We start from the raw sequence: 24,320 nt of genomic DNA, 5'->3' as shown, positions 1-24,320 counted from the left end.
TTATCGTGCACTTAAACATAACTCAAAGAAATTTAAAGAAGCCGAATCTGAGATCACAAACCAGTGGGAGGGGCAAACTGGAACCACGCTTTGACTCCTTGACAGCAGACTTGTATTGTGTTCACCAGACCATGTCCTGGGGGGCAGCAACAGGCATCAAATCTCACACCAAGGAAGGGTTTGCTGTGGCCTGCTCACCAACTAGTCAGCTATGCTTGCAAAGAACACAGCTTTCCAGGAAGCCAAAATGCACTCCAAAGGCACCATTACGTATCTTCACCTTTGAATTTTTTTTAAAGATTTTATTTATTTGAGAGAGAGCAAGCAAGTGAGAGAGAGCATGCACATAAGCAGGGGGAGGGGCATAGGGAGAGAGACAGACTCCCCACTGAGCAGGGAGCCCGACATCCGGCTCAGACAGGGCGCTCAGGTTCCATCCCAGGACTTAAGATCATGCCCTGAGCTGAAGGTAGATGCTTAACCGACTGAACCACCCAGGCATCCCCACCTTTGAATCTTTCTTAAGAAACATACCTGGTTCTGAAATTAGAAAATATAAGAATCTTTGCAATGTAGACAAAACAGCATGCTTTAATCCTTTGTGGTGTTCTCTCAAGAAAGCATAATCTGTTTTACCAGAGCCATCTATTTTTATTATTTATCTATCTTCTCATCCTTACCTTTTTTTTATTTTTTTCATCCTCACCTTTTTAAAAGCAATTTTTAGTTTACTTAAAACATCATCTCTCTTCCCCTTTTAGATAGGAAGTAAGAAATGAAACACAAAGATGACAAGATATATCTTGAATTGGGAAGGTAAATCTCTTTACTTTTCTAGGTGGCCTATTCCTGACCCTGAACTCACTTGGGTCACTCCTACTTTAAAAACCATTCATCCTATAATTTTATCTGGGGAATTTTGGACCAAATGATTCCTTTAAAATGATGATGATGAAAACAGCACCAAAGGAAAGTTTGAGCAACTACTAAAACAAAATTTGTCACTTTATCTCCAAAACAATGTAGCGCCTCTTTGACACAGAAGTTGTGGTAGTCTCTAGGAAACTTAAAGGGTGATCTCCTGCCTATTTCTCATGAACCTGTGATACCACCAAAGAAGAGTAGGAGGAATTTTACCCACTGAAGTTCCAATGCATTATTTAGGCTGGATCTAAGAGAAGAGTCAAATAATTTTAATCTTTCAGGTTTTTTTTATTATTGTTTTTTCTTTCCCTGTTTTTCTTGGATAAAGAGAACTAAGAGTCTACAAACCCACAACTAAGCCCCAATAAAAATGTTTAGGCTTGAGCCTGAAGAATAGCCAAACACACTTGGATTTCCCTAACTTCTTTGGAGGAAGACATCACAGAATACATAGAAATTATTTAGATCCTTTTTAAGAGGGTTTGCTCCCAAATAAACTTAAATAAATTCATTTCCCTTCAAGAGCTGAAAAAGAATGCAATAATAATGTACATTCCAGTCTTCATCTTGAAAATTCAACAAGAAGCTGGCTAGGAATTTCCCACACACTGTTTTTTAGGTCATTTATTGATTTACTCATCTATTCAACAAATATGTCTTGAATACCTATTCTGTCTTGAAGCAAAAACCTGAGTAAGTCCTCTTCGATATGTATATGGTCATAAAAAGATCTCAAAACATTTTTTGACCACTAAATAAAACTCTGGAACCCTCTCCACACCCAATATCAAGAAGTAATTTTACTTCCTGACTCTAATTATGCTCCAGTCTTTCACAAAAGAACAGATGAAAAATGTCTTCTGAATGTTTTTTAAAGGGTACTAAGCTTACTTTCCCACTGAAATACCTTTGGCCCTTCCAAAATTCAGAAGCAGCAAAAATCAGACCAAGTCTGTCTCAGGAAGAATGACAGTACTTTGTTAAAGGGCTAAGAGGGTATTATCAGAGCTCTGTCTGTAACTGGGCCAACAGTTTTAAGAGGTGCTTCTGCTATACCTTTCCCTCTGTCTGTAGGGAATGTTCCCTTCCTCACAAAACTGAGACTAAGAACCACAATAACAGCAAGAGAAGCCTCTCCCTGTCTTCCCATTCCCAAGAAGACTAGTTTTGGGGGGTCACCTCTAAAGAACATTGTAGTAGAGCATGAGAGTACTCTGGGCATGCTGAATGTCTGGAACAGATCAACAGATCAGAGGAAAATCAACACTAGCTGTGTCAGTAATATAGTTTCAACTCTGCTACAGTGAAAATCTTAAAAGCAGTCTACCTCAGTTGGCCCAGCATACATCATGGGAGATGGGAAGATGGCCACCACTGTTGTTTCAGGATTCAGGATTCCTTCCTCCAGCACTGCAGCATGCTGCTTCATTCGCCACATCAATGGAACATCATCATCTTTTGTCCAGCCACCAAGAGGGTGAAGGAGAAGGACAGGGCGCCGATAACCCCTCTCTAAAAGTTGCTTATGGGTATCCTGCATTAACAGAGCATGTCCATTGTGCACTGGATTGCGTAATTGAAATGCAAAGACAGCATCTGAAAAGAGAATTTCCAGAGTCAAGAATAGTACATTTCTAACAGCTTACCTTCCAAAGGACAAGTAATTCTTCTTAAAGTTTGATGCCTAGGATTAAGCAAACATACGTGTCCATAGAGACTGGTAAAAAACATGCCCTGCTTTGACCATTTACTCCAAGGCCAACTTATCCTATCCTTCTGCCATGTTTTTACTTTACAAATCTTACATGTCTGTGGATGTGTAATAGAATGGTCACGGATTTGCAACAACTGTTTTCTGCATTCATGGTGAACAAGAATAACCACCGGACTTTCTGGTCCGAACATCCTGGTCCAAGTGCTTACAATGGATATACTTTCTTGGCCTGTGCCTTAATTACACACCAGGTCAAACCCTCCACAGGACCTAAAACACTGCTTTATTAAAGAGAGACAGAAAGGTAAAAAAATCCATATTTTAAAAAAATTTACTTACTATCCAAATATGCTCATTTATACTGATTACTTTGTTTGACTGGAACTCCATGTTGTTTTGTGATGCCAGGTCTGGATTTTGGATTACAGATTAGCAACAACACTATCCCTTACAAAAGCCATTGCTATTACCCAAAGATTAATTAAACTGGTTAACTCTGTATCTTCTGCTTAACCACCCTGGTTTTACTCCTGCACAGGGTTGAATCGGGAGACATTTTTAGAAAGCATGGGTCTTTAAGGTCATAGAGAAATTTCACAGTATAGTTCACAACCCAGTTAGAAGAGTTCTGTATTTTATTGCCCTGCTAACAACTGGTATAGAATCATGCCATGGTCATCCAAGCCTGACTAAGAAGAGAGGAAGATACTCTTCTCTCTAACAATTTTAAGCCAAATAGTACAAACATCTTCCCCAATCTGTTCTCAATTCTGATCCTCTTCTATCATGATGACTAACGGCCACAGGAGGAAATTTGTGGGAGTCTACTTGACCAGGGATTCAGGGTTTTTTGGGAGCTAAGATTCTCAACTGTAGGAGATGGAAGGCATAACTACAGAAAGGAGAAAGGTCAGAATAGACTATGTGGTACTGGATTAAGACTGAAAGGATCAGGGACACCTGGCTGGCTCAGTGGTTGAGCATCTACCTTCAGCTTAGGTCATGATCCTGGGGTCCTGGAATCAAGTCCCACATTGGGCTCCCCTTCAGGGAGCCTGATTATCCTTCTGCCTAAGTCTCTGCCTCTCTGTGTCTCTCGTAAATAAATAAACAAAATCTTAAAAAAAAAAAAAGACTGAAAGGATCAGCATGAGCTCACAGTTTTCAGCTATGTAGAGGATACAAGAACAAATATAAATGTGTGTGTGTTGGTACATTAAGTGTGTGTATGAGTATACACAAGCACATTTCTTAGTTCTATCCACTGAAAGATCCTACAAGCAACCACTACCCATGACAACGAGCAAAACAAAAGCACAAATTTTACATTCTAAATACCACTGGCAAAATGGCTGATTCTAAGGCTAGAGCAAGAGAAGTACAACATGTGCTAGAACATAAGAATGTGTATCATCAAGAATGGAAGGGCTCAAAAAATGATGGAAATGTCAAAAGTACATAGCAACCAATGTCTGACGCTATGATTGGCCCCAACGGTCAACCCAGGACAAGTTAAACACTAACATAAATAATCATAGTAATGAACTGTAACCTACCGAGTAAAATAGGAATCTGTGAGTCGATAAAGAATAATAAATCAATAAAGCAAAGGAAAGAAGGGGGAAAACCAACCTTTTGGTAGGTAGAAGGTCAACAATAAACATAGGAAGAATGACATTAGAAAAATCACCATCTGGCGTCAATGTGCTAAAACTAGTGGGTATAAGTTTGATAACAACAGGATATTTATAGTTTCAAAATCTCTTCCCCAAAATACTTTTTAGTAAGTACAAAGTAATTTGTTAACTTTATAGCAGAAAATCCTGGCAAACACAATCTTAAACAAGAGACAATAGCAAACTTTTTTAGAAAGTTAACCTTAAAACAAAAGTTCAGGACGAATCAAAATTGTAAAACACCAAATATGACAACTGCTTCCAGTAGTATCTCTGACAAAAATGTGTAGCCTGAAGCTAATCATGAGGAAACAGCTGATAAATCCAAACTGACAGACATTCAACAACGTAAATGATAGAATGACTCTTGAAAAATGTCAAGATCATAAACGACATAATAAAGACTAAATGACCCTTCCAGACTGAAGTAGACTATGAAAAGACATGACTGAGGGCAGCCCGGGTGGCTCAGCGGTTTAGCAGTTTAGCACTGCCTTCAGCCCAGGGCATAATCCTGGAGACCCAGGATGGAGTCCCGCATCAGGATCCCTGCATGGAGCCTGCTTCTCCCTCTGCCTGTGTCTCTGCCTCTCTCTGTGTCTCTCATGAATAAATAAAATCTTAAAAAAAGAAAAAAAGAAAAGAAAAGAAAAGAAAAGAGAAAAGAAAAGACATGATTGAGTCCTGAACCAGAAAGGAAAGGTAGCAAAGAAAAAACCTGATTGCTGCTGTTGGTTGTGCTATTAGGGACCTTATTAGGACAATAGCATGATCTGAATGGCATATACAGGTGAGACTGTGTTATATCAATGTTATTTTCCAGACTTGGATGAGGACACTATGGTTAGGTAGGAGACTATTACTTTTAGGAAATGCATGTGGACATACTAAGGGGTAATGAGGTATCCCATCATGTCTACAGCTTTCAAAGAGAGTGAGCACGAGAAAGCAAATAACATATAACGTTAGTAACTACAGATTCTGGATGAATATATGGAAGTTCTTGGTCCTATCCTTATAATTTTTCTGTAAATTTAAAAACTATTTCAAAATAAAAAGTTAAAAAGCAAAGTGAAAAATTATGACAAAAGACATATGAAGCAAATATGTGAACCTTATTTAGATCCCGATTCAAACAAACTATTAAAAAACTGTGACTACTATGAAATTATTAGAAATCTGAACACTGAATGGATATCTGATTATATTAAGACTATTATTATTATTATTGTTACTTAGGGGCAATAGTGGTACCATGGCTGTCCTTTGTTAAGTCCCTATGTTTAAGAGATAAGTACTGAAATATTTAGATGAAAAAAGGGGATTTGAGCTCTGTGTCAGAATCATATGCAGGGGTGAGGCTGGGAGTGGGGTACAGATGCAACAAGATTAGCCACGAGTTAATAACTACTAGAGCTGGGCTACAGGCACACAGGGCTTCATTATACTATGATCTCTACTTACAAGTAATGTAAATTTGAAATTTTCCATGATAACAAATTCTAAAAGAGAAGACACATGCAGGGTACCAAAAGAAGCATTGCTTTGGAACAGGATTATTTATGGGTTCAAATCATAAGTATACCAATTTCCAGTCATGGACTCTGGGCCTTAAGGACTGAATTTCACCTTCTACATTTTTTAAATGGGGGTGATACTAAGGTTATTGTTATGAAGATAATATAAAATACCCAGCATAGTGAAATGCATACTGTAGTCACTTCTATAAGTTCCTTAATTCTTAGAGAAAAAAAAGAAACAGAAAAGAAAGGAAAAGAAAAAAAAAAAAAAAAAGATAAGACATCTACATATTCTTGGCAAGAAACTGAACCCACTGTTCTACTGGTGGCTCAAAGTCCACTCTGGTACAAACTGACACTTAGCTAGTATCTCCAAAATGAGAACGTGCTAGCTCTGTGCTCATTAGCTTTTGTCCCCCTTAATCAGGAACAGGCGTCTAGCTTTGAATAGGACTCCTGGGTGATACATCTCAAGTATATGATGACTACATGCCTAGACTTCAATCAGGTCAAATCTGATTTTGTAAAATCACCATTTGGCAGGATTATTTATATGACAGGATGTGCAAAAGGAAACATGTAAAATAAATGGTCTAAAATACACATATTTCACAGATCCTAATAATTTATCTATGTAGGCTTTCTTTCCAAAAAGAATTAATCTAGCTCCACACTGGACATTTAACAGATAAAGTGAAGATGGATGACTTAGTAAAAGTTCACATTAGCAGCATATAAAGGACTTCACTGCCAAAATTTCTTCCAAGTAGAAATATTTCCTTATTAGTTCTACTCAGAAATCCAATGACCATTTGATCAGTCTGCCCATTTTTTTCTTGCCAATATTACCAAGTCTTTCCTAAACTTCTACTTAATCCCTCTTAACTATTTATCAATGAACTACACAAATGGCTTTAACTGTTAGTTCCAGACTGTATTTTCATCCTTACCATCTGGTTTCTCCACTAGATAACTTACATGGATGAACGATGTAATAAGAGTACCTGATCCACTGGAAGCTTACAGTCCCAGGGTGCTGCCCCAGCTAACACAACCTAATATGCATCACTATTAGATTTTTGTTCATTAATTTGCTGGCAAGGATGGAAAAAAATTATGGGCCACTATGGACCTGGGGCCACTAATACTTAGAGCCTCACACCCTCATCCTCTTTCTAAAGGACAGTGATTTCCTCTTTGTCACACCACTATCAGTGTCAAATATTTGTCTTTCCACTTATAATTCCTTATAGCTTAGTCTAAGACTGTTTTACCTAAGTCCGTGGTTTCAACTGTGCTTGAAAATGGGAAATGATCTACAAAATTACTGAAATTTAATATTAACATTTATGATTTCCATCTCTTTCTAGCTCTCTGTCCCCATATTCCTGGGAAAAGACCAGGAATTCTAGAATCTTTTTTTTTTTTTTTTAAGATTTTATTTATTCATGAGAGACACACAGAGAGAAGCAGAGACACAGGCAGAGGGAGAAGCAGGCTCCCCACAGGGAGCCCAATGCGGAACTCGATCCTAGGACCCCATGATCATGACCTGAGCCAAAGGCAGATGCTCAACCACTGAGCCATCAAGGTGCCCCAGGAATTCTATAATCTTGACTTCTACAGGGTATACTGTGAAGCTGCTGACACCATGCATAAAAAGCAAACTTTTTCCATAAAGAGCCAGAGTGACTATTTTAAGCTTTGCAGGCCACGGGGGTTTCTGCTACAACTATGCCAACCCTGGTGTAGTGGTGTAAAACAGCCACAGACAATGGATAACCAGTGAGTAAGGCCGTTCCTCAATAAAACTTTATTTATAAAAACAGGCTGTTGTTTACTAACCTCTGAAAGACAAATGAAATGTGGAGGACAGAAGTCAAAAGAGCACTGCAACCAAGTGGGTTGGTGTGAGAAAAAGTGTGAAGGCAGGAAAACAGAGATGTATCCAGGGAACAGAGAATCATCCATTTTGTCAAAGATGGATCCAAAACCTGGCACGAGATTATTATGTAGAATTTTGAATGCCAGGTTAGGAAGGACACTGTGTACAAAACAGAGGCTGTAAGTGAATCAGTCATGCAGTCATGTTTTACAGAAAATCAGTCTCCACAGGACTGTGCAGGATTGAGGTGGGGCAGAGCACAGCAAGTGGAGAAGACAAAACCAAAGCCTGCTGCTGAGGAACATGTTCCCCCATTTCCACATAAAATAAAACTTCCACCAATTCTACCATCCATTCCACATACTTAATTTATCTCTCCACACCCCTCCCCCACCCCGGATATGGACAGGCTCCTCTGACAGACCACAATCTATAGGCTGGTGAGTAAGGCCCCACACAATGGCAATAGTGAAGACAGGCATACACCCTCCCTCAGACCTCTCTTCATCCCATACCTCCATGTCTGAGGTGCACCAAGCACGGCTGTATGTTAGTGTCTCATAAATCTGTGTCCTCTGACCAAAGCTCTCCCCTAAGCTCCAGACAGACTCCCCAGCTGCCTTCTAGCACTGCATGGGCATCTGCGTCTCTACTCTTGCCAGCCTCCCTGTTGGTCTCTGGGCCTCCTCCAGCCCCCTCTGAGTGCACAGAGCCATTATCCACCTCAGGGCCTTGGACTCGGTTCCCTCCCTCGTCCTCCATGTGCAGTGAATCACCCTGTCCCTACATCTCAGCTCCGCTTGCTCCACTACTGGTGCACACATCAACCTTTATCACTTCTTCACTAGTCTTGGCTATGAACCGGCCCCCTCTTCCATCCAGACTCCATGCAGCCCCCAGAGCAGGATGAGGCAGGGAAGAAACCAATTTGGGACAGAATGGAAATGCTGTTTTAGATATGCTGCCCTGAGGTGACAACAGTAAAAATGGTCCTGCCCCCAGGAGCTTACAATCTATAATCAGAGGAGGAGAAATAAGCATTCACTAATCAGAGGATAAATGTGTGATCAAAGGAATATATGTCCTTCAACGCCAACAGGACATGACTGCATCTTTGTTTTCAGAAGGTAAGTCTAGTAACAGTGGAAGGATCAAGTGATAGAAGAATGGGACTCTCTATTCAATCCCTCAACCAATTCCTTCCCACATTACTTCATGAGTATGAGACCCCTGCCAAATCCAGCAGGTACCTTCCTGTCCTCTCCACTGCCCCTGACAACAAACACCAACCCACAGTCTTCACAGCTTCAGGGCCTGCTAACCCTGGCACTAGCCTTTTCTATTTTATCTTCCTCTTTACCCTTTTAAGTAAAAACCATGAAACGCTGAAGAAATTTGGGAGAGGGGATGAGATTACCCACAATGCACTATCCTAACATAGCTGGTTTGGGTTGTTTTGCACAATCTCCTGGTTTTCTCCTCATACATATGTTTTTACACACTTGTAATCATATGTGTATGACATTTTATACTCTGCTTGGCCATTTTGGGTCAATCACCTGTTTCTGACATCTTGTGGTCCTCTTGGAGCAATAGGTTCATTTCTGAGTCCTAGAAGTTCCTCATGGATTCATTCAGGAAACTCATTCATTCACCTGGATTCAATTACTACGCACATACAGATGGCTTCTGTTAGCTGCATCTCTAATCCTTACCGTCCAATTCATCAGTTATAGCGACTTATGACTGAAAGCATTGCAATATATATTACTCATTACTGTCCTCATTCCCTCAATCCTTCCACCTTCGCTATTACTCAAGCCAAATGCAGGTCTAAACTCCAAAACCTACTCCTTCTATATTTCATGTCTAAGTAAAAAGACAGCCCAATAATGCAGGTTCTGTTCCTTTCCCTCTAGTCCAACAGCCAACACACTATGGAAACAAGTATGGTCTAGTATCTTTCCTTCCAGAAGATGGGAGAGGAAGAAGAAAAGGAGAAAAGTTCTCCTGAGCATGTGCTGATTTTGTGACAGGGGAAGGAAATGGCAACCATTAGCTCTTCCAGTGGTGGGAAAAGGATGAGCACTGAGTTCCCTGGATTCATGCAGGACGTGGGTTGCACACATCACTGCCAGCAAACATTGCTGTGCCATGGCGCAAAGAACCTGGCTCGGACCCTGCTCTGCAACTTCTCAGCCGAGTGCCCATAGACAACTTCAGCTCTCAGGGGAGGGCTGTTCCAATCAACAATAAGGTGAGGAGCAGGAAAGTGCTCCTGACTCTTAGTCACCCTTCCCCCAGATCTCTCAGAACTATGCTTTGCTGTGCTGCCCACAGTCAGAGCCCTGGTATGCATTCCAACCACTAAATCAGAGTTACATTTCCCTGTTCCCTCCCGTTTCAACTTCTTCTCTGTAAAACTGTCCTACGTACAGTAGTAATTAATAAGTCTCGTCTCCCAGTCCCACCCAAACTTTATTATCTGCCACTTTATCCAATCCAAAGTTCTAGTACCTGGCATTTCTGAACTTCTCTAAGTCCACATAGTAGCTGAATAAGAGTACTAGAGTACAACAGTTCTAGAGCTATTAGGAAAGGTGGTTTGTTTAATGTTTGTCTTTGGTGGGAGTTTTTTTTGTTTTTTTTTAAAGAGAGCTGGAAGTAACAAAGAGTTTGATTTCCTCTCCTTCCTCTGGACGGTCATAAATTACTGGTCTTTCTTTTACTTAAGCTGCTTATGAGGGGGGAAAAGAAATTAATAAGACAGGTCACTTGAGTAAATATGAACATATTAATTGGCATTTTTCACAAACTGGTACTCTTACAACCCCAAAGTATGGGAGCAATAAATTGATTTCCATTCTTTTTTTTTTTAAAGTATTTTTTTTAATTTTTATTTATTTATGATAGTCACACAGAGAGAGAGAGGCAGAGACTTAGGCAGAGGGAGAAGCAGGCTCCATGCACCGGGAGCCCGACGTGGGATTCGATCCCGGGTCTCCAGGATCGCGCCCTGGGCCAAAGGCAGGCGCTAAACCGCTGCGCTACCCAGGGATCCCTTGATTTCCATTCTTAAGCCTAGAAATGCTTTCAAATTGTGGTTAAAAAAATAATGCTGAATATGAAGCTTTTTGTCAACTGGGCTCTGCTGCTTGTTCTCTATTCTCCTCCTATTCCTTTTTTTTTTTATTTTTCAAGATTTTATTTATTTATTCATGAGACACACAGAGAGAGAGGCAGATACATGGGCAAGGGACAAGCAGGCTTCCTGCAAGGAGCCCGGCGTGGGACTCGATCCCAGACCCCGGCATCAGGCCCTGAGCCAAAGGCAAACAATCAACCGCTGAGCCACCCAGGCATCCCCCCTCCTGTCTATTCTGTCTTGTGTCTGTGTGTGTCAGGGTTTGGGGGGAGATAGTGGAGAGGAGCTGTGCTCCTGCCTCCAGCATGTGGGAAACATTAGCAGGCAACCAAAGAATAGAGAAAGTTGGGGGGAGTTCTTGCCCCAGTAGCATCATCCTTCTTTAGCACTGTGATTCTGGCCATACTCCCATCCCCCTACCGCCAGCTTCCAGTCACTGCCCCTCCTCACAGCTCCAGCATCTCTGATCCAGCTTCAGAAATATTTTCTCCTTCCAGAGCCCTCAGGAGTGGTAACACAACATGGTCTCAACATTCCTTTCAGGTTCCCTTAACCCTGCCACCCTTCTTCAAAGACTTGCTTTGTTAAATTCTGTTGAGAGCCTTGATCAGACTGACAGAAGTTGCCCACACTTTAGATTACAGTATCTTCAGCTCTCTGTTATTTGTGCTCAAGAAAGTTTAGTGCCTACAGAGACTATCTGCTTCTGCTTCAGCCTTCTCATGTATCATTCTCAACTCTGCCTAAAACATCATTCAAATGTTTCCATCCATTCATTAAGATGTAGTTTGTAGGTAGAGGTGTCTGGGTGGCTCAGTTGGCTAAGCATCTGACTCTTGACTTCGGCTCAGACATGATCTCAGGATCATGAAATCGAGTTCCATGTCGGGCTCCACACTCAGCAGGGAGTCTGCTTAAGGTTCTCTCTCCCTTCCCCCAACCCCCACATACTCTTTCTCTCCTTCTCTCTAAAATAAATAAATAAATCTTTTTAAAAGAAAAATAGGGGGATCCCTGGGTAGCTCAGAGGTTTAGCGCCTGCCTTCGGTCCAGGGCGTGAGCGTGATCCTGGAGTCCCGGGATCGAGTCCCACATCAGGCTCCCTGCATGGAGCCTGCTTCTCCCTCTGCCTGTGTCTCTGCCTCTCTCTCTCTGTGTCTCTCATGAATAAATAAAATCTTAAAAAAAAAAAAAAGTAAAAAATAAAATGTAGTTTGTAGTTAACTCTACAAAGCTTTCTCAGATTTCTTCAAATCTGATACTAGTATTAGCCTGAAAGAAGTTATGTCAACTTTCCCCTTGGTAGTCCAGCAAAATAGCAGTATTCTGTGTGTAATAAATACTAACTGGCTCTTACTTGGCTTAAGTGAAACCTATCCTTCTCCAGGATAGTAGCCAACCATCAGTGATTCAAAGAACCTGCCCTCTGGAACAGTGTCACCTTGCAATCACTGAGGTGGCTATTAAAGACTGCCGAATCCTTCCAGCTACAGAACAGTCTCAGAATAGCAAAACTGATCATACTAATGAGCATAAGACAATAGCTCACATCAGGTAATCAAAATTCTTGTTCAATGACAAGGTGGTGGCTCAATCAGTTAAGTATCTGCCTTTCAGCTCAGGTCATGATCCTACTAGCATCCTGGGATGGGCCAACATTGGGCTCCCTACTCGGTGGGGAGTCTGCTTCTCCCTCTGTCCCTGCCTCCTGCTGCTTATGCTTGCGCACCCATGCACGCGCGCACTCTCTCTCTCTCTAAAATAAGTAAAATCTTAAAAAAAGAAAAGGGGAGGGGAGGAAAAAGAGGAAGAGGTAGGAAAAGAAACCCCAGGTAAAAGAAAAAATAGTCTGTTTTCTCTCCTTGAACTATGTACCAGAAAGCAGAAGACTCCAAGCAGAGGACTTACTAATGGCCCTCCTAAAAAAGGGAACAAGAACTACAAAGGAAACTTCTGGGTCTGTTGCTTATTTGCCTTAGTCTAAAATGGAAAAGTAAACAAAATAATATTCCACAATCTTTGTTGTCTGATGTAAGGATAACTGGCTCTCAGCTACTTTAAACAAAGTTGCAATCACTCATTATGCAACAAATTCTCTAAATGATTTAAAATGTTTGGCTCCCAAAGAAGAGTCAAAAACAGATGTAATATTAAAGATTCCAATTATGCATAATTCCTTGATAAGACTCCTCACCAGTGCCAACAATTAATTTACTAACATGAATTACAGTTATGAATTTAAATTTTGGCAAAAAATTAAAGTAAATGAGGTGGTCTCAGCACATCTTCCATCAAACATGTTCTTGTTCACCAGAAAAAAAAAAAAAAAAAAAAGGCAAAAGCCTCTATGTATTAAACCATCAGATTACTCTGGTTGCAAATGAAATAAGATACAACTAGAAGTGTCTTAAACAATTCAAACATACATTAAGTCGTTGAATAAGAAATCTGGATATAGGGAATTCTAGAACTGGATCAGAAATTCAGACAGGGTAAGATTCTCATGGATTCTCATAGATAGTTACCAGAGCTCCAAGCACTGTAGCCTTCCATGATAGCATCCAAAGCAGGAAGAAAAATGATAAGAAAAGACAACTTTTTGTCCTAAGCCAGTTTCTTCTCAAGAAGAAGACCCTCTTCTAGAAGCCCCTCTCTCTTACAATTCAATGGGCAAAACTTACACTAGGACCCATAAACTGCTGGCAAAAGAGAATGAGGTGTTCTCACTAACTTACAGCAATCATGATCTACTCCCCTCTGACTGGGTCCAAAACATCTTAGCAAAAAAGAAAACACACTGTAGTATAAATAGGCAGGCACCACATGTAGCATTCAGAGAAACTCCTGCACAAATAGTTTAAGCTATGCTTTAGATACAGAGATGAGCGACATTAAGGAGGGACGGAGGGACAGGAGTCCTACATTCAGATACTGTTCACGGGCGAAGCAGAAACTGAATAAATGAGGCAAGCTGGGTGGGAACTGCACAGCTCTGAACAGTGTGTGGCTGCTAGTTCCTGACCTATTTTAAGCTCTTATTTCAAATATAAGCAAAGTACTCTAACCTCTACACAAATACAGGTGAGACTAGCTTCAGACTCAGAAATTATGACATGTTAACCTCTTACTATGGACCAGGTGCCATTTACAGCACCTTACACAACTTACTTCATTTCATTTTTTTGTTTGTTTGTTTTTCTGAGAGAGAAGAGAGCATGCACGCAAGTAAGCATGTGGCAGGGGTCGGGGGGGGGGGGGCGGGTGTAGAGAGAGGGAGAGAAAGAATCCTAAGCAGGCTCCACACTTAGTGCAGAGCCAGATGTGGGGCTCAATCCCACAACCTGGAGATCATGACAGGAGCCAAAATTAAGAGTCAGATATTTAACCAACTGAGCCACCCAGGCACCCCCTTCACTTCGCTTTTTAAAATAAAATATTATTCTTTAAGTACTACTACTGTCTTCATTTTTACAACTGGAATAAATGAGCCTTACAAAGGAAGTAATTTCTCCACAACCACATGATTTCTAGGTCGTGAAGCAGGGGACAGTGTGCACACTAAATGACTATCAGGATCTGGAGTTCACAGAAGCTAGACACAACTCATGAAACGAGTGTTCTTGACCAGGTTCTGTAGTCACCTGGGAAGGGGGTTTCTGGTTAACAAATATGGCTGGGTAGCCAGCTAGTTCCTTAAAAAGCAACCACATTAACAGACTTTTCTTGGCCATGCCCACTCCATTTATTTCTACACAGAAAATATTTTTTAAAAGCAGCACCAATGCTCAGGGCTTAACCATTTCTGTAGTAGGTGAGAATTAATTGGTTGCATGATTGCAGGATCTTTCAAATTCTTCCCACCTTAAAAAAGCCTCCCAAACTCTATAGTAAATGCTAGTCCCTGACACAGAAACTTGGATTTCTTAGTGTGGGTGCACCAGTGTAAATACATCATTTACCTACCTCTGAGTGAAAGATCTGGTAATCGCAAACTGTCGGATTAATAAAAATCCCATCCTGGAGTATTTTATTAAACAATATTAAGAACAGCATCTATATAGACTCTACTTGTACAACTCCATTTTATCCTAATCCAGAAATCTGAAAACATTATTAACCTACTCTTCAACAATTTTTCCTGTTATCTGTTTAATGTCTTTCTCTTCTACACCATAACCTCCTGTCTTATTTATTTATGGATCCCCAGGACTCGGCATCCTGGCATAAAGATGCACACCAAACATTTGTTGAATGAATAGCAAACATGATATTATTATTCTATTATTTTCTGCAGTGATACATTAAACTCATAAGATGTTCTGAAATATACAGCACACCAGTGAATTACTCCAATGATTTCTCTTCAATAGTTCTATTCAGCTTTAGCATATGAGTTAATACACAAATAAAACGTCAGTTTGTTATTGGCAACCATCTCCCACACAGTATACAAAATCACATTAGATCAAATTACACCAATATAATAAAACTGGCCAGGCAGGTCTAGATCAATTACTTCTCCAACATATTCCACAGCTACATTTATCTTTATTCAATATTCTCTTTTAAGCAAATAGAAAAATTCTTCTAGAACATCCCCATCAAGAAAAGATTCCAAGTAGTCCCATGTTAGATAATTAGATCCATGTCTTACCAGCATTCATATCTTTAAACTTTTGCTTTAGCTCAGTAGGAGTGAAACGATATTGATCAAGACCATCATTCCAGTAAATTCTGTCCAAGACCTGAAGATCTCCTCCAATCAGCCAATCTCCTTGTTCCATAACCATCTAATGGAGGAATAAGAAAGAAATTTTTAAACAGAAACCAAGATCAAAATAAGTAAGAACATCTCTCATACAAGCTATTTATAGTTAGTTGTAAATTACTACTATCTTAAGACCAATGGTAAATCTTAGTTTATCAACTTGGTTTATCAACTCAGTTTGGTTTATCAACTGAATTGGGATTAGAGATGCTTTAAAATTAGAATGTATTTTATAACATCTCAGAGGGCTTTGTGATTCAACTATGATATTTATATATGAAAGGCAAACAAAACCAACATGAATAATCATGATCGTTAAGTAACAAACACATTCTCTTCATTGTTGTTGTATGCTAATGGACACAAGTTCATATCTTCTGATCTCACACCACCTCAAATTTCCCACAGCTTCACTAATGTTCTTTCCCTGCATTTGAGAGGATGGATGTTACCTCTGGGACCTGTTCATTTCTATGTAGCACAGCTCAAGCTCACCCTTCCCCTGCCCCCTACTCCCCTGCTTCAGTTTATATGCTAATAACATACCTAGATTGCTGTAGTCCCTCCCTATCTGGTCTTGCTTGCTAGAAAGTCCTTCCCTGTCCATCAAACCATTCATTCAGTAAGTATCAAGTAACTGGTACATGCCAGGGTCTGCGCTAGGCACTGGGGAATGCAGCAGCAAATAGGAGAAAGATCTTCCCTAACAGAGCTTGCATTCTAGTAGGACAGACCGAGTAGAAATCAGACAAGTGTCAGCTAGTTATGAGTGTTACAGAGGAAACAACCAGGGCAGTGGAGCACAACACCCAGGGAGCAGCCTGAATGCCATTTAGGAAAAAGGAGTCAACAAAGATCTCTCTGAGGAGGGTGGCTTTGAACCTGAAATGACTAAAAAGATCCAGCAACGGAGATAAAATATTTCAGGCAGAGGGGCAGCAAGTAAAAAGTCCTGAAGCAGAAACAAAGTCCTGGAGCTTTTGTCCTTGAGTGGAAAGAGGAGCAGAGATAGAGTGAGAGAGACCATGAATAAGCAGGCCAGGGCTGGCCCTACTGGGCCTTGCAGGCCATAGTAAGGCACTTGGATTTTATTCTAATTACAATGAGCAACCACTGGAGAGTTTGAAAAGGTGGAGTGATATGCTCAGATATATATATATTTTTTTTAAAGGCTCACTCTGGTTGCTCCAAGGAAAACAGACTACAGTGGGCATGAGGAAGTAGGATCACAGCTGGGACATGACTGTATCCATCTAGGCTGAAGACCTCGAGAGCTTAGACAGTATTGGTGCAAGCGGAGTGAGCTGGGGACACCCTGCACAAGAACCCCAGGCCAAGCTTCCTAAAGCACCACACGTTGTTTGTGACTCACTCATACTCACCAAGGCTGCCTGTGACCTCTCCACTCCTAGCAAGGCAGAGCAGCACAAAAGATCTAGGACAGACTCTAATCCTGATTCCTAACTGGCACCTCTACAGTTCTGGGCAAATTGAACCCAGCCTAAAGACTCCTCAGGATTCTACCTCCAAGGATCATTGGAAGGACCAAACACTAGAAATGTGGTTTGAAACACATGAAGCATAAATACATGTAAAACATTATTGTAACTGAACAAAATTTTAACATCTAGGGGTAGAATGCTAAGCCCTCTGTCTTCCCAAAGTCCTCTCTCCCACTCAACAACCAGCCATCTCTCAAATGCATGGAGTCTTTGTTCCTCCAACTCCCTCCAACTGGACAGTTTCCTCCTATCAAAATTCTGCTGGCTCCTCAAAGTTGTACACCAGGGACTATCTTAAGAAGCCTCGCAGATTACTCTAAATAAAAGTGGCACATACACCAATAATTGCTCTCTATTACAGATTATGGGAGATGGCTTTGAAGGCCAAAGTTCTAAATTCAAATCAGACCCTCATCCCATCTATTAGCTGCATAATTTCAGTCAAGACATTGATCACGAGTTAAGTCTCAATGTCTCTATGCATAGAATGAAAATGACACCCACTATATAGGCTTGCTATGTGGTTCAAAAAATTTACATAACTAATCATGTTTTGTAAACTATATGCTATTTGTTATTTAATAATAGAATTTTAACATTGAAGGACTGACACCATGACTAATTCAAACTCCTATTGTCTAAAGCAGTATATCTCCCTATTTTAAAAAGTTTATCATTTTTTATCCTTCACGAGATTTAGCACACTCACATCTAAACAGATGTCATAAAAATTTTCTAGATAAAGCTACTAAAATTTCACTTAATTTCTTTCAAAGGTCAGAGTGTACTTTAAAACAACAAAAATTTTACTTCAGTGATGGCATTTCAAATACAACACATAAAATATGAGGCCCTTTGAAAAGATTATTTGGATTTCAATGCTTTCATACCAGACACACAACATTCAATTAGAAGCCCAGACTAGATAAAATCACCCTGCCACTGGCTCCCAAAGCACCCTGCCCTCAAAGCCTACAGTACATGATGTCTGCTCCCCACCAAACAGTAAGCTCCAAACATGTAAAGACTGTGCCCACTGTGTACATCAGCCCTGTATTCCCAGAAGTAGCACCTAACTCAGTACCTAATGTACAGAGGATGTTTAAAAAAGATTTACTAGAGGTGCGTGAGTGGCTCAGTTGGTTAAGCATCTGACTCTTGATATCAGCTCAGATCATGAATCAGATCAAGTCCCACATCAGCCTCTGCAATGGGCATGGAGCCAGCTTAGGATTTTCTTTCCCTCTCCCTCAGCCATCCCCTTTTTTCCCTCTTAAAACAAACAAAAAAGATTTACTGAACAAATATTTATCTGAGCCAAAATGACAAGATCATGTGTTCAACACACTAATCAAAGATCCAATATTCATTCTGCAAAATACTAACAATTCCAACAGGATACTCAACATACAGGTAATGTCCACACTTCAACACAAACATTACTGGCAAATTGAGCTTAAAATGTGGTAAAGTTTGCTCAGGACCTTGATGTAAGGGTGGTTCTTGCATGTTGTTCCCCACTGTCTGGCACAGCGTTCCTCCTTCCTGTGCTCAAAAAACTCTGGGTTGCGAAGAATAGCCACACGGCGGCCCTCATACATCAGAGCAAATGCTGTACAGCCGTCCAGCCTCTCTTTATCTTCATGAGTAGCCGGCAGAACTATAGGCACTGACAAGTTAATGACACCCCCTGCAGGGCACAAAAGAATATAAAGCACACAGCCTGGATTACTCAACAGGCCTTACTTATGTCCACCCTTCACTTCAGTGGACACTCTTCAAATAATGAAAGATTTATGGGTCCGGTGACAGCACCTGGCACAGAAAATCAGGAAAGAGAACAAACAACTCCATAGGTTAAAAAAAAAAAAAAACAGTGAAAATTAAGAGCATCAACACTGTGTAGCAATGTACTTTTCACAACATTTCATGAAAACAGTCTTCAGAAAGAAAAAATTGGTATAAAATCACAGCAGTAAAAGAAATGGCTTAACAAGGAAAACTCAACTGGTTAAGCCTAATGTCACCAAAAATATGCTGAGCACCTCCAATATATGAGTAAGACAAAGAACTATGTCTAAGAGACTTTCCAGGAAAATCTAAATCCTTTCTGATATTTTGAGTGGCAAGGTAAGTATACTTGAGCATACCTGGGATACTTGGGTTTCCTTGTGATAGGAGGACAAAAACACTCAAGTCTTTTTTATTTCCTTGTTTTTTAATCAGAATTGAATGAATGTTGGCAATTACTGGCCAAGAAACAAAGGAAGTAATCAGTGCCTCTATTTGAACCAAAATGTATGGTCAGTGAGACAAAAAGCACATTCTCAGTTTCCAACCTTTCAAGCTCTGAAAGTTGTTTTTTTTTCTACTTGTTCTGCCCAGCTTAGAAAAATAAAATACACTCTCAAATTCATATGTGGATCTTATTTATGTACTGAATAAAAGCACACTTTTTTGGAAGTCATGGCATGCCTTCTTTGGACTGAAGATGTCAACAAAACCCATGATAACTGCGTGGCTGCTTTAAAGTTACCACCACAAGGTAGTGTTGAAAAGGGAAAATTAATAGGGAGATTTGCATCAAACCCAGACTAAATCATGACTAAGGAGGCAGTCTACAAAAACTTAACCACCGGTTCCAAGGAAGAAAAATTAAAAAGCAATATTTAACACTAATGTTCTTGTGATAAAGTTTCTTGAGAAGAATGATTAGGAATTATAATTTCTAAAATTGATTTCAGAATATCAGAAGTCATAACAGAAGAACATGGTAGCAATTTAGTAGGGCTCTGTGACATGTAAAAACATTTTCTTTAATGTAATAAACTAATCTTACCAACAGTATACAAAAGTTTCAGGTAACTGAACTGTCATTACAATATACAAAACATCAATTTCTTTGGCAAGTTTTTTTTTTTTGTGTGTTTTTAAGAGGAGAAAGAACCATCCCTTTAACCATCTATTTCAGGACTCCTTAGTACCTAATGTACAGAGGGAACTGGGATTCCCTGATTCCTTATTAGAACACTCAAGCATGGATCTCTCAGTAGAGCAAAATTCAGAATAGATGTGCACTTTTCAAGACAGGCTTCTCACAGTGATTGGTGGATACATCATAAGGAAACTATATTTGCTTTTTAAACCCATTTTCACCCTTATCCCCAGGTTTTCCTTTTCTCTCTACAATAAATCACAATCAGGAAAAGAAACGGGGAAAAAAAAGATCTCACAGTTCACTTAAAGTATTCAGTACTACTATAACTTAGTCTTAAAATGCTACTTCCATTAAAGACATCACCACTACTTTTTATAAAGTGATTTATCTGTGTAATTTCTCTTCTGTGCTCGATGTACTATATAATGTAAATAGTCTTACCATCCAGAAGACAATCAAAGTGAAGGCACTGCAAGTATTCTCTCTCTCTCATAAAGCCATTCAGTGGGGTTGCCCAACCTTCTGCCAAAACCTGCACCCACTGCATATCCACCTAGTAAACGAGACCGTAAAGTTTTCTACTTCATATACTTACGAACAAAAGCAGTAATAACCTCTAGGAGTTTAATTTTTAAAGCAATAGAAACAAATACCACAAGAATGATTACAGATTATCAAAACCTAATAAAGATTAAGGGCACTAGGAAAATGTGCATTAAATAACATTAGGCTTCAAAGCATTTCTAATAAGAATAGCATCTCTTACACTAGTGGTTCTCAAGCTTTAATATGTTATAAGAAACCCTGAGAAGGCCTTTATTAATATAAAGATTGTTCCATCTTCACAGATTCTATTTCAATCACTTTGCTCTGGGCCCAAGAATTTGTATTCTTAATAGGTCCCCAGAAAATGCTAACAAAGATGGTCTGGAAATTAGACTTTGATAACTACTGCCTTAAAACAAACTTTACATAAAAATATTTACCGAAACAAGTGCCTCACCAATGGCAAGAGTACCCCTCATCTCACAAAAATTCTATCATTTCTTATCTTTAAGATATCTAGCATCTCCTACCAGAACATTAAGGAATTGATGGACTATGTAACATAAGCTGGATATGCTCATTTTTTTAACTGAATACGTGTGTGCATATATTGTGTGTGTGCACACATGCACACAAGCATGCATCAGTGGCTCTCAAATGAGAAAAGAGGAAGCAGCTGGCCAAGTAGCGTGCAGTAAAATGTAGCTTACTCTGTATTCCCAAAGTATATTGGCCAGGGTATTCCACTTCACATTCAAATAACAGGTATTCCCCTCCTTCAAGTCACAGGAAAAATCGTATACCAAGACCAAACTGTTTCACTTACTTTCAAGCTTTCCTCTTGTCAATTATTCCTAAGCCTTGGACAATGGCCATTATTTGTCTCCACTGGAATCCAATTTTAGACGGTATATGTTATGAATTAAATGTGTGTGTCCCCCTCAAATTCATATGTTGAAAACCTAATCCCCAATGTGACTATATTTGAAGATGTGGCCTATAAGGATGCAACAAGGTTAAATGAAGTCATAAGGGTGGGGCTCTAATCCAACAGGTCTAGTGCCGTCATAGGAAGAGGAAGAGACACCAGATCTGGCTCTCTCCACTCTGTGAGAACACAGAGAGTAAAGCAGTTGTCAGCAAGCCAGGAAGACAGTCTCACCAGGAACTGCATCAGCCAGCACCTTGATCTTAGACTTTCAACCTCCATAACTGTGAGAAGAATAATTTTTGTTGTTTAAGCCACCTAGTGTATAGTATTTGTTATGGCATCCCACACTAATACACTATTTGACTTTAAGATGATTTTCTTCATTAATTACTTCTCATACTGCCATGCAAAAAAACAAACCACTATATTATACCAGAGCTACTACGTTTCTGGGTTGCACTACTACGTTTCTGGGTTGCAGAGTTTGATCCGGATTCATATTCATTCATTCTCATATTCTTTCTCTCTCTCTCTGACCATGTATGTGTGTTCATTCCATGCAAAGTATGTCAGTGACAACATCTGTTCCTTTGCAACAATCATGTTCCTGAATGGCTCTGCTATCCAACTCTCCCTCTCTGCTCCCCCAGCATGTCTTAGCTTCTGGTCAGAGACCCAATGACAGAAAGTACATCAAGTAATCTACTTCTAATCAGGGATTTGAAAAGCCACTTAAAAAGCCACTTAACAGTGGCTTTCTCTAAGCCTAGAAGTTTGTTGGTGGGCATTTTTTTCTTTTCCTCCTCCCTTTAAGATTTGGTGGATTTTTACTAACTAAAAGAAAGGCTGGAAAATTCAACTTCTGATCCAGAATCTTAGTCCTTAATTTCCCCCTTTTTAAAGTACTTCTAAATGATAAAGCTTAAAATTCTCTAATATTTGAAAATGGTAAATTATAGTTTCCCTTGTCTTCATATCTAGTTTAACTCAATAGTTCTTTTTGGGTGGGGAAGCTGGGCGGGGGGGGGGGGGGGGACAATCAATGACATTGGAACTAAAATATATACAGAATTACTCTTAAAAAAGAAATTCAGGGTTTTGACAGGATTATAAAACATGTTTGGAAGGAAAAATGTTCATTTTAATTATATTTATAATATTTTGAAGCTTTAAGAAACCATTCTTTCTGATAAGCCCTAAACTTTTACACAATCTTTAGCCTTTGCTATTTCAAAATAGGTAAATACTGGGGGTGGCTCAGATAACCTTCTGACTCGATTTCAGCTTAGGTCATGATCTCAGGGTCATGAGATTAAGTCCCACTTCGGGCTACATGATGGGTATGGAGCCTGCTTAAGATTTTTCTCTCCCTCTTCCCTGCACTTAAAAAAAAGGTCAATATTATGACTAAAACCAAATCAAAGCCATGATATTTGGGGAATATGGTTTCACAAATTAAATACATTTCCCATGCCAGGAAATTGTGACATAAGCCACAACTATGCCCCCTACCACCATCACCCATGCCCTCAAACATAGCTATAAAACAAATTTTACAGATAAAAACTATATATAAGTTTAAATCACTTGGTATGAAAAGCAAAAAAGCACTTACTTTATTAATTTTCAAGGCTGGTAATGTTTCTGCATCTGTTTTTGCCAGATGGAGTTTATTTTCAGGCACATACAATTCTTTTACTTCGTAAGAAGCATCCACAGGTACAATATCCTATATAACAAAAAAAGTAGAATTAAATGTTTGATTCAACAACTTAAAGTTCTCTAAAGGAAAAAAAAAATTAAGTTCTCCAAAGGGTGTCTTAATGAACAATAGCATTTCAAAATGAGACTTTAAAAATGAAGTATAAAAGAGGGCTCTGAATGTATTGTGTCTCCCCAGTCAACTTTCATAATGTCAGGGATCCACTCTCAGCACATACACATATCCCACATACAAGAAGTCCTTAAGTATCAAGTCCCATTACCTAGTGAAAAACAATACTTCTGAGAATGTGCCACATATGTCAAAATCAGGCAATTGCAAACAACAGATGACCTCAAGTAAAAGGTAACAATAAAAAGAATTTGGAAACAAAATCACTCTAAATATAATCTCTATCATCTTTAACAGGTCACAAAGCCATTTTATTCTTTCACATCTTTACTCCTAGTGTCACTACAGCCACCTTACCTTCTCGGTCATGCCACATGGTACTCTGAGTATGTCAGCTTTACTCCCACTGTTGAGGTTGGAGAAATAGTACTTTCTGATCCCACATGAAATGCAGCCTAGAAGTTTGAACTCCAAGTACTCATTTACACAACACTGGGACAGTGCTTATCTCTAAGAATGTACAGAAATGTATTTGTGACTACCACAACACAGCTCCTTAGGTGATCTTTACAGGCTTGCTCACAATACTTTGTCAGACCTTGAGGAATAATTACTAAATGTGTTTAATTACTTCAACTTTTTTTTTAAGCCAAATCTATTAGGGTCACCTTTATAAGCATGCAAAATGAGTAAGGGTTTTTCATACATGTATCTCATCCAAGCACTATTTATTATTCAAAATAAATTCTCAAGAGAATGAGTAGATAAGCCATAGTCTGGGAGAAAATACTTACAAAAGGCTTATCTGAAAAAGGACTATTTTCTAAAACACACAAAGAACTTAAAACTCAGTGATATGAGAACAAACAGCCTGATTTTTTTTTTAAAAGGGGCCAAAGACCTGAACAGAAATCTTACCAAATAAGATATACAAATG

The 24,320-nt window shown here is 39.5% G+C and overlaps 1 protein-coding gene across 2 annotated transcripts in view; it reads right to left on the bottom strand.

The window, feature by feature from the left end:
- PAPSS1 (3'-phosphoadenosine 5'-phosphosulfate synthase 1) overlaps window positions 1-24,320 on the bottom strand; it is a 98,839-nt gene that overhangs the window by 27,450 nt on the left and 47,069 nt on the right. For both annotated transcript variants that reach the window (XM_038581948.1, XM_038581947.1), the window contains 5 exons: window positions 23,165-23,278; window positions 20,514-20,625; window positions 18,619-18,824; window positions 15,519-15,654; window positions 2,252-2,520 (listed from right to left, as the gene is read on the bottom strand). In XM_038581948.1, the coding sequence (XP_038437876.1) occupies window positions 2,252-2,520; window positions 15,519-15,654; window positions 18,619-18,824; window positions 20,514-20,625; window positions 23,165-23,278 (837 nt within the window). The remainder of the gene's footprint in view (window positions 1-2,251; window positions 2,521-15,518; window positions 15,655-18,618; window positions 18,825-20,513; window positions 20,626-23,164; window positions 23,279-24,320) is intronic.

Source organism: Canis lupus, chromosome 32 (assembly GCF_011100685.1).
Source record: "Canis lupus familiaris isolate Mischka breed German Shepherd chromosome 32, alternate assembly UU_Cfam_GSD_1.0, whole genome shotgun sequence".
Classification (NCBI taxonomy): Eukaryota; Metazoa; Chordata; class Mammalia; order Carnivora; family Canidae; genus Canis; species Canis lupus.
This window is presented reverse-complemented; position numbering and strand designations above follow the sequence as displayed.